We start from the raw sequence: 12175 nt of genomic DNA, 5'->3' as shown, positions 1-12175 counted from the left end.
AAAATGTTTCGGAAATGCTTCGTTGATGTGTTTGCTACACAAACAAATGTTTTACCTGTATCTACTAAACCTGACGAAAATCCCTGGCAAAAGTGAGCGGCAGCCATCAAAACAAACAGGAAACACCAAGGGATTCCAGCTGTTACAATTCCTATTAGGAGAAGGCCTATAGCATACATGAAGTTCCTGCTTATTTTGTCATATAAAAAGCCCCCGGAAAGACATCCAATGGCATAACCAATGAAATTCACTGTAGATATCCATGAACCGAGTTTCAGCGTGACGTTACTTATAAGTTGTATATCAATAAACGATGGTCCAAACAGCCCACGAATCCAACCCTTCAAAAACAAAGTGTTATTAATTACTGGTATTTAATTGGTGAAGGCTCTGTCCTCTTGCAGTACTTTTCTGTCTTTTACTTGTTTATTAACGTTTGATAAAGAAACCAACACTAAACTAATAAAAAAATGTATATTTACATTGTATTAAATAATACAGTTGTAAGACAAATTACTTTTTATATTGAAAAGGGTGCGATTCAATTGTTTATCTTTTACGATCTTAAAGATTGCAGGTTACAGACGCTGAAACCTGATGGCACATTTTCAATTCATTCAGATAGTTACACGGTTCAGGAAATACAAATTCAAAATTGAAAATAATGAGTTATTTCATTTTAGGATTAATGCACCTCCTCGTCTTCATGTTGACATTTATTTCGACCATCTAGGCTTTCACAATTTTCATCCTCAGCTTCACTTAAGTATCCTAGACGGACGAAACAGCTATACCATCTACAGCTGTGGGATTGCCCAACGTTACAAGATGTGCGGACGATATCTACACGAAGTATGCACGATAGGAAAACTGGACGAAATTCGCAATCGCACAATTGTGCTCACGGTGTGCTTTTCTCTCGAACAGATGTGCGGTTCTGTCCTGGTCAATATTTTCTACTTAAGCCAAATATATTAACGCTTGGTATGGATTAAACATAGACTTTACTTCAGGAGTAGACACAGTAAGACCAAGTTTGGTTACTGATTATTTGTAGAATGTTTATCTGTTGTTAACTTTCGTATGGTAACTGGTAAATTTGTTTATGAAAATGGACATGCTTTTCGCCGTTTGGAAGTTCGCATCCTCCACGGGTTTTCGCTCTCTGCATTCTTGGAACATGTCATGATAGAATTGAAGGTTCCATGTGCGACACATTGTGGACAAGACAAAAGACTAATTTGATCCGTTGATGTGCATCAAATAAATATATTGAGGTCACATATCGGTATATTGTATTGGCTTTAAAGTTGGGTTTGTAATCTTCAAAAGACACGTATCAGCCTTCGATTGGTCGGGTTTTTTTCTCCTGAAATCAATTCTATTTTGCTATGACATGTTCGTGGGGTAAGGTGGTTGAGTGCAATTCGAAAAGGTTGGGTATTTTGATATCGTCAGTGTGTCTGATATCTTAAATGAAAAAAACTTCCACTCGTGCAGAACGGATTCAATAAAAGTCATTGGTGATTTACATCACGTGACATGATACGGATCAAGGTCATTGATACTGTCAATCTGGTACTTTTGGAAATAAAAAATCATCATCAGAAAGGAAATCTTATTATAAGCCATGCTCGAATCTCCGAATACAACGTCAAAACAAGACGTAAATTTCATAAACCACGTCTGAAGAAAAGTAGTTAGAACTGTGTCCCCAAAGGAGTTAAAAGAACATCGGTATATTTCCGGTATTTCCAATTTAAAGATAAATCGAGAATCGTAAAAGTTTCTTATCGTGTTTCCTAAAATCAAAAAGATGTGTAATTAAACCCCAAAACGGTAGACTGTTTATCAATTTATGTTGTCTTAGATTGAATGTACTCTTGTCGCTTTTAGGACCCCATCGACGTTTTCAGAACACCAGTATACATGTCCTAAATTACTTTTTATAAATAGTTTTGGTACCAGGATATTCATGTACTAATTCAAATAAGCGGCGTAAGAAATAAAAAACGATATATTAAAAAAAAATTTAATCTGTAATGCATTAATATATATTCATCATCAGGATTTCAAAACTAGCGTGTTATACAACTTTATTGGTGTCATCAAGTTAACAGACCACTTGGGCATGTACTTGGTAACGATGCTTCTTGGGACTTAGGTAGCATTATGTGCAGTATAATACAATACATGTATGTTTCTGGGGCTGTAGTATACCATGTTGTCGGGTTATTTTTATTTTTGTCTTTGTTTGTTTGGGGTTTTGTTTGGAGAGGGGGCGTTAGTTAAATACACAAGCCGAGAACCATTACAACACACCCGTGTATAACATACATTACATAAGATAAAATGCCGCTGTTGGTAATGACAGTCTGATCAGGATGTAATTTTGTCATACTGGGGTAACCTTATGGCTACGGTTTCTGTACCGTGGCTCGTCTCCGCTATTATTGTAGTACAGAAGTATACAAAAGCAAAGTAATGACTTTTTTCCTGCTTTCATCCAATATTGTTTTTATGATAGTTTACTAACGATTGTGCACAAAGAAGTGATTTTCACATCTTTTTGGTCCTTGCGATAAATAAATAGAAGAAATTTGTAATATAGTAAAAAGATATGAACGCTCCTTTCATTTTGGTAGGCCTCAGTCGGCCGTCGTAGGAATCATATAATTAAATATTCCCACGTTTCGCCAGTACAGGGGGAATTATTTGTCTATAATGACACCGTTTGATATCGTGTTTGCACGTTCCATGCGCACGGGAACACGTTCGCCAGACACAGCATTATTTTTTCTATGTTTTTCAAATATTCATAATTTGAATTGATTCTATTCTTATATTATGCCACAAAAAGAAATATTTTCCTATATAGCACAGGTAAACCGTTACTCATAGGTTTACCTGTATATTTTCCCTGTCCTTAAATATAGATTTCCAGGGACTGTCTCCTGTTTTTCCCTGGACGCCAGGTGTTGGCTGATAGTAAGTATATTAGTTTTTTTAATCATTAAATTTCAAAACTTCATGTAACAATTTAATAGTCATTAGGAGCGAGATTTTGACATTGATTGTTTGCGTTTTTATTAAACATTAAACGCCGGCTGCTAACACACGGGCACGCTAGTACGACACATATACACATATGCTTGTTGAGTTATTTTATGGAAGTAGCGGAGAGAAGACTCAGAAGTCAACGGACAGCAGCACAGTAAAGATCAGGACTTTTTAAACCTGGCTTTGGGGGGAAAACAAGCGGTATATGAAACACTGGATTCTATTATCAGTAGAGATCAAATTGCGAAAGCCATTTGAAAGTTAAAGCCAACTCAGAGTTGAAGCGAAGATCTAATTTCAAATGATTTTTTTTAATCCAGTGTAAAGATATACATTTTGCCTTGTTTTTTATGGGCGTCTTTTCAATGTTATTCATAGACCAGAGCCCTTCCTAGAATCTTTGTCCCAATCTTTTAAAGAAATGTGATGTTAAGGATCTTTAAAAAAATCATCGTGGAAGTTGACATTTGCGTTATTTTGTGAAACTATTAAGTATTTTTTAACTAATAGAAAATCAACATGTGAAAAACAGTATAGTATTTTGTCATACGCAGATTTTGAAAAATAGAATCTCCGCTGGTGATGCATTTCAAAACTTCTTAGTCATTATGTAACAATGCATTAAGAAAGATAAAAAGACTGCATTGTTGCTTCATTGACTTTAGTAAAGCTTTTGACATTGTAGACGGGTCTATATTATATTGAAAATTGATAAATTACGGTATTTTTTTCAAAATATTACACACCTGTGTTAAGTCACGTGTTAAACACAATGATAGTTAGAGTCAATGCTGTACTAAAAGGTCATGTCTCTTTAAAGTGTATACCATACTGCCAGTGATATTTTCCCTGTGTGTAAATGTCTTTGAAATTAATTCCATAATGGATAATTGCTCTCGTATTGAATTACAAATAATCAGGACTTTTCTGTTAGTGTATGCGGTGATTTAGCCTTACTGACCGAAACTCCAGACAGAAGGACTGTAATAAATATTAGTCTGTGTGCATGTATCAAAAAAATGGAATTTGGAGGTAAACACAGGTTTTTTTTCTTCTAAAAATGCCGAAACTTTCCAAAAAAAGAATGAAAGATGGACATCAGGACTACAGGAGATATGGGATGGATAGCATGGGTATTTTAGCAAAGGATGGAAATTTTTCGTCACTATGTTCGGCTTTAGAACGTTGACACTGGATGGCTTCTATACAAGATTTATAAATGATAGTCTAGGCGAGGGAACTCATGGGGAGCTTTATATTGTCCTAAGCATACATCATGTACAAAACTCCGGTTAGGTAAAGGAATGAATTGAAACAAATTACGAACTTATCGACGCTTTAAGAAAGATCTGATTTACAATCATTGTGTTACGTCCAGTAAAGATCCTACAGGAGTGCCTTATCCCGACTCTGTACGGGTTATCTGCCCCTTCCATAGAGATCGGTCGATACACGAACACGCCTTTTTGAATGTTGTCGAATGGAAGACCATTAATTTTCCATTGTACAGTTTAAGTAATATTAGAAGTCATACTTTTAATGAGGCTTCGTGTGTTTCATCCAATTTTCCTATCTATCATTGATCTTTTTCTTCAATTCAAATGGCGGATATCCAGCTTTCATTAACTACGACGGTCTTCTCAACGCTTGATTCCGGCGTCTGTTTCTACGTACTTAATAATGTTACATTATTACTTTACTCTGTTTAAAGCTCATACTTCTTTAGCAAAGTCTCATAAACCGATATCGGCTGGATAACACTTTTATGTTTATAAACCAAAGTTTTATTACTTTGTGCTGTCATAAATGACACTTGAATAAAATTTATAATATTGTACGTTGTAATATACGTGGGAAGTTCGTACTTGATGTGTATCCGGTGTAAAAAAACAAAACACTGAATTTAGGACCACTGTCCTCTAAACATGACGGACTGTGATCGAGAAGAAATGCAATTCCCGGTAGAAAGTTATACTTGTGTGTACAGAATAGTTTTATATAGACCTTTGCTGACAAGATCTGCAAAAACATATGTGATATCCTAATCTATCCTTTTTCTCTAACTTCATGTTAAATTCGACATTCTATTATATATCGTGTAAGTATAAATTCATCTTTGGCTACTGCACAATAGATTAATTTTGGTTGAAAAAAAACGTAAGTAAGTTTTTTACCACTCTTGTCAAACCCATTCATCTTTTGTTTGAAAAAAAAAATTAAACAAACTTACTCAAAATATATCGTATTGTAAATATACGTCACAGGTCCGTACCCAAAATTTAAAACTTCCCTGAATATATGTTTTCTTTACAAAAAAAAATGAAAAATAAGATTAATACAAGTGTAATGAAACTAAAATTTCCTTCCTGGGCGGGTATGATGATTCATTTCCGAGACTAAAAGAGAGGTCCGTTGAATGAACATATGTATACAAATATGATGCACGTGCATAAGTATATGACTCAATGAGGAAATATACTCGTCTGTGCTCGTATATATTTAGAAACTAAATAAACCCTGTCCCACATTTGTTCACGTCATTTCTAAATCTATTTATGGACAGCGATAGAATCGCACATGTGAGCAATAGAACCGCATATCACGCGCAAAGATGGGCGATCGCAAATTTTCTATCGTGCAGACATCTCGTGTCAGATATAGTGAAGACATCGTATCGTGAAGACATATCGTGCAGACATCTCGGGTCAGATATAGTGCAGACATCGCGTGTCAGATATCGTGCAGACATCGTATCGTGAAGACATATCGTGCAGACATCTCGTGTCAGATATAGTGCAGACATCGCGTGTCAGATATCGTGCAGACATCTCGTGTTAGATATAGTGCAGACATCTCGTGTCAGATATAGTGCAGACATCGTATCGTGAAGACATGTCGTGCAGACATCTCGTGTCAAAAATCGTGCAGACATCTCGTGTCATAAATCGTGCAGACATCTCGTGTCAGATATCGTACAGACATCGCGTGTCAGATATCGTACAGACAACTCGTGTTAGATATAGTGCAGACATCGTATCGTGAAGACATATCGTGCAGACATCTCGGGTCAGATATAGTGCAGACATCGCGTGTCAGATATCGTGCAGACATCGTATCGTGAAGACATATCGTGCAGACATCTCGTGTCAGATATAGTGCAGACATCGCGTGTCAGATATCGTGCAGACATCTCGTGTTAGATATAGTGCAGACATCTCGTGTCAGATATAGTGCAGACATCGTATCGTGAAGACATGTCGTGCAGACATCTCGTGTCAGAAATCGTGCAGACATCTCGTGTCATAAATCGTGCAGACATCTCGTGTCAGATATCGTACAGACATCGCGTGTCAGATATCGTACAGACAACTCGTGTTAGATATAGTGCAGACATCGTATCGTGAAGACATATCGTGCAGACATCTCGGGTCAGATATAGTGCAGACATCGCGTGTCAGATATCGTGCAGACATCGTATCGTGAAGACATATCGTGCAGACATCTCGTGTCAGATATAGTGCAGACATCGCGTGTCAGATATCGTGCAGACATCTCGTGTTAGATATAGTGCAGACATCTCGTGTCAGATATAGTGCAGACATCGTATCGTGAAGACATGTCGTGCAGACATCTCGTGTCAGAAATCGTGCAGACATCTCGTGTCATAAATCGTGCAGACATCTCGTGTCAGATATCGTACAGACATCGCGTGTCAGATATCGTACAGACAACTCGTGTTAGATATAGTGCAGACATCGCGTGTCAGATATAGTGCAGACATCTCGTGTCAGATATCGTACAGACATCTCGTGTCATAAATCGTGCAGACATCTCGTGTCAGATATCGTACAGACATCGCGTGTCAGATATCGTACAGACAACTCGTGTTAGATATAGTGCAGACATCGTATCGTGAAGACATATCGTGCAGACATCTCGGGTCAGATATAGTGCAGACATCGCGTGTCAGATATCGTGCAGACATCGTATCGTGAAGACATATCGTGCAGACATCTCGTGTCAGATATAGTGCAGACATCGCGTGTCAGATATCGTGCAGACATCTCGTGTTAGATATAGTGCAGACATCTCGTGTCAGATATAGTGCAGACATCGTATCGTGAAGACATGTCGTGCAGACATCTCGTGTCAGAAATCGTGCAGACATCTCGTGTCATAAATCGTGCAGACATCTCGTGTCAGATATCGTACAGACATCGCGTGTCAGATATCGTACAGACAACTCGTGTTAGATATAGTGCAGACATCGCATCGTGAAGACATATCGTGCAGACATCTCGGGTCAGATATAGTGCAGACATCGCGTGTCAGATATCGTGCAGACATCGTATCGTGAAGACATATCGTGCAGACATCTCGTGTCAGATATAGTGCAGACATCGCGTGTCAGATATCGTGCAGACATCTCGTGTTAGATATAGTGCAGACATCTCGTGTCAGATATAGTGCAGACATCGTATCGTGAAGACATGTCGTGCAGACATCTCGTGTCAGAAATCGTGCAGACATCTCGTGTCATAAATCGTGCAGACATCTCGTGTCAGATATCGTACAGACATCGCGTGTCAGATATCGTACAGACAACTCGTGTTAGATATAGTGCAGACATCGCGTGTCAGATATAGTGCAGACATCTCGTGTCAGATATCGTACAGACATCTCGTGTCAGATATCGTACAGACATCTCGTGTCAGATATCGTACAGACATCGCGTGTTACATATATTGCATACATCGTATCGTGAAGACATATCGTGCAGACATCTCGTGCCAGATATCGTGCACACATCGTGTAACGTTGTGTGACCTAGCCATCATTTTCTCTTCCCAAATCACCTTTCAAATTATTGTCGACATTTCCTGTTGCCAAGACCTTGGAATGATAATACTTACAATTATGAAGAACATGGCGTACACCCAGATGGAGTAAACCATCTTTTGTTTCTGGATCGTTTTGCATCGTTTCCCTTGTAAGCACGCCATTTTCGAGCTGGCCCACTGACACGCTCACTTATCTGCAATACAAAAGCCTCTCTTTGATAGTTTGTACAGATAAAATGACGATATAGGCAGCAGTGAGCTACAAGTGTGTACCGGAAGTTTAAATATAATCCGTGAGGGTTCCATGCATTTTTGTTTTGTTTTGGTGACAGGTGTCACAAAACTGTACATGTCAAAACTCTGGCGATCAATATAGCCATGTAGGGAGTTTGCTATGCCATCCTTCCAAGTTGTTTGTGGTCCTGTGTCCATCGTTGTGACAGTGGTTCCAAACTTGTCGGCCTCCTTCTATCCATTGGGTGGTGATGTAGTCAGTGATTGTATCTACGGGTAGGTCGACGTCTTCAAGGTCCTCCAAGGCGTTGAACCAGCAGTCCTCCATGTGATGTGGTGGTAGTGGAAGAACAGCGACTCAGCAAATATTTCAACAAAATCATTTGTTTCTAATATCCTATTTAAATTATTTTATTTAATTCATATTTATTATTCATACATGCATATATATTAATTAACGTTATAATAATATTTGTATTTGATTTTTTCAAAATCTTTCAAATTGCTTTATGGTTTACCTGGGTAAGTTTACCGGTATAAAATTTTGGACAAATTTTTCACCTTTTAAAACAACACACACCGGTACCTTCAATGTTATAACAACACACTGCCCTATTTGGGTACATAATGTTTTTGGGACAAACAGGACGTAGATTTTTTCAGTTTTGGGACAAACAGGATTTTAACCCCCTACAGGACAGTTTGTTTTGATGGTGATCATAGAATTTACCTTTAAAGTAGTATCAATTCCAACAGGTAGACTTACCTGTAAATCTTCACCTGTTTGCATTCTTTTTTTATGCATTTTTGTTTCACTCACCAACTGGTAATACTTACATTTTAATCATTTTTTTAAAGTCTATGTTCATGATCTTTCTTTTTACATATAAATATTCAAGGATAAGTTTTAACAATAGTCACCATTTAAATAATTTTATTCTATATAACCTTAAGTATGAAGAAACCTATTTGATATATCTTGTGAAATGATTGAATGTCTAATCTTTTGTTTTATTTTGAATGTAATATTGCTGATTTTGTAAAGTTTATATAACAATTATTTAAATTATCTTAAATTTTAGATTATTGACTATACTGACACATTGTACCATGTGCTTAGGTACACATAATCTATTGATGGGCCCTTAGGCCAAAACTTAACGAAATTAAAGAAATCTGAAATTAATCTGAATTATTTCTCATTGATAATAGAGTAGATTTGATACTAATTCCCAGAAATGTGTCATTTTAATAACCAATAATGATACATATTTCTCTTTATTTCCAATACTTAAGTTCTATTTCAGATATCTAGATATATTTGTTTTTATTTCAATTTTTTTCTAGTTTTATTTCAGCCGCTTTTCTCTGTATGTTATAATGTTTTTAGGAATATATTTGGGTGTAGTGCTAAATCATCCTACATAATAATTTTATTTATTTACACATGTTTTACTGCTAAATGTAGTCAAAATTAATTACTCAGTATTTTTTTTACATTCTTTACATTTAGTTAATATCTCAATCATATGAAGACAGGTTGTGAGAAACAGAGGAAAATCTCAAGTAAAAATCCAGGTGAGAAAAGGGCAGCTTATATGAAACAGCATATAATTTTCTTGCCAATGTTTCCTAAAACAACTCCATCCTATTTTTAAAATTGTTGGCACTCATATTTAAATTAGAAACAACCTAAATCTACTTCCAATGTATAAAGTATACAAAGATCACTCTACAAAAATATTGGTATTTAAAATTGAGATATTGTTTTCTTGCTATTTTTTTCCAATAACTATTAAAATATAAAAATTATGTAACAAAAGGCGTGAAATGGACAACTAAAAAATTCCGGAAATGTGATGGTTTGTTGAATACAGAGTACCTCACACACACACACACACACATGTACACAAAGTAAGGCAGATGTGAATTCCTGAGATATTGTTTACACACAGAATGACGTATATCATAGCAAACGATAACAAAAAACATTTGTTTCGGATACACACTTCTCTCATGGTTCTTTAGTGAACAATTCCAGAACTCGTGGCATACGTAGTATGTGTATTATTACGGCTACACTGCATGTGTGTACAGTTGACACACAAACCGAAACGAGTTCAAAGTCCGGTCCTGTTTACTGTTACCTTACAAGCTCTAAGTGACAACATTATCATGTCAATGTGTCTCTAGTTGTTGAAAGATCACAAAACAAGTTAACGATCAAAAGAGAGTTAAAATGATGTAACTTACATGTATGCCAGGCCAGCATGCTGTTCAAACACTGCGGTGTACTATACGTCGACCCAACGCGGTCCAGACACGACCCCAATCAATACCGGATGTCAATGACGGAGTAAGTTTGTCTGTCTAAAACCCGTAATAATATTTCCGTATCTGATAAGTTATTTATATAAGTTATAACTTTAAACGTCAAACATTCCATATATATAATTTACAAAACTGGTTTATTATTCGATCAAATACTTACACTACAGATACATTTCTCGACACGTCGCAGTGACGTAAGGCTTACTAAAATCAGTTTCGGATATTGGTAGGTGAGCGATCACGAGGTCGAACAGTATACGGGCATTAAGTTTAGATTACGACATGCTATTAATAGAATGAAATTAATATTTTCAACGTTTTATTTCCTGCGTGTTGCTGAAATGCCGTTTCTATTCAAATATTCGAAAAGTTGATACACCCGAAATTCTCTTAATTCTTCCTTTGTGTCACGCAATAATTAGAAAGTATATCTGGAGAATATTACCCATTAAGCTGTTACCTTTTGGTTTCTGCAAGCCTTCCTGGGATAAACTGTGTAATTCCGCGGAGGTTTAATGAAATAGAAAGAATTGTCTTATTTTTATTTTTTCAGACTAAACGTGTTTCATATTAATGGCGAATGATAATTATTTCCTTTAACATTGGAAAAAACTGTTGCAGAAAAAATATTTTCCATAGAATAGTTATTACCTGCCGAATTTTACCACAGCCGTGTATCGGAGATCTGTCAACAACATACTTGTAGACAACTACCGTTGTTGTGGTCCAGTAAACTTTTAGATATTTTTATACATTAAGATGGCGTTATTAGGAACCTAATTTCTATGTCTGTTTAGAGGGCCATAACAATGATGTTGTGGTCTACTGTATATTCCTATGTCTGTTTATAGGGCCATAACAATGATGTTGTGGTCTAATTCCTATGTCTGTTTATAGGGCGATAACAATGATGTTGTGGTCTACTGTATATTCCTATGTCTGTTTATAGGGCCATAACAATGATGTTGTGGTCTACTATAGGGCGATAACAATGATGTTGTGGTCTACTGTATATTCCTATGTCTGTTTATAGGGCCATAACAATGATGTTGTGGGCTAATTCCTATGTCTGTTTATAGGGCGATAACAATGATGTTGTGGTCTACTGTATATTCCTATGTCTGTTTATAGGGCCATAACAATGATGTTGTGGGCTAATTCCTATGTCTGTTTATAGGGCCATAACAATGATGTTGTGGTCTACTGTATATTCCTATGTCTGTTTATAGGGCCATAACAATGATGTTGTGGTCTACTGTATATTCCTATGTCTGTTTATAGGGCCATAACAATGATGTTGTGGGCTAATTCCTATGTCTGTTTATAGGGCGATAACAATGATGTTGTGGGCTAATTCCTATGTCTGTTTATAGGGCCATAACAATGAAGTTGTGGTCTACTGTATATTCCTATGTCTGTTTATAGGGCCATAACAATGATGTTTTGGTTTAATTCCTATGTCTGTTTATAGGGCCATAACAATGATGTTGTGGTCTAATTCCAATGTCACATACCTGTTATAAATCTGTCACAAACCTGTTATTAATCTGTCACATACTTGTTATAAATCTGTCACAAACCTGTTATTAATCTGTCACATACCTATCACAAGCCTGTTATGTACCTGCCACATACCTGTTATAAATCTGTCACAAACCTGTTATTAATCTGTCACATACCTATCACAAACCTGTTATTAATCTGTCACA

The 12175-nt window shown here is 36.5% G+C and overlaps 1 protein-coding gene across 1 annotated transcript in view; it reads right to left on the bottom strand.

The window, feature by feature from the left end:
• LOC132546288 (sodium-dependent glucose transporter 1B-like) overlaps window positions 1-12175 on the bottom strand; it is a 51275-nt gene that overhangs the window by 3687 nt on the left and 35413 nt on the right. The window contains exons 2-3 of the mRNA XM_060209999.1: window positions 7974-8095; window positions 56-341 (exon numbers count right to left, since the gene is read on the bottom strand). Coding sequence (XP_060065982.1) covers window positions 56-341; window positions 7974-8063 — 376 coding nt within the window. The 5' untranslated portion in view covers window positions 8064-8095. The remainder of the gene's footprint in view (window positions 1-55; window positions 342-7973; window positions 8096-12175) is intronic.

This window comes from Ylistrum balloti, unplaced genomic scaffold (assembly GCF_031769215.1).
Source record: "Ylistrum balloti isolate Yb309-2 unplaced genomic scaffold, AGI_CSIRO_Ybal_v1 Utg369882, whole genome shotgun sequence".
In the NCBI taxonomy this organism is placed as follows: Eukaryota; Metazoa; Mollusca; class Bivalvia; order Pectinida; family Pectinidae; genus Ylistrum; species Ylistrum balloti.
This window is presented reverse-complemented; position numbering and strand designations above follow the sequence as displayed.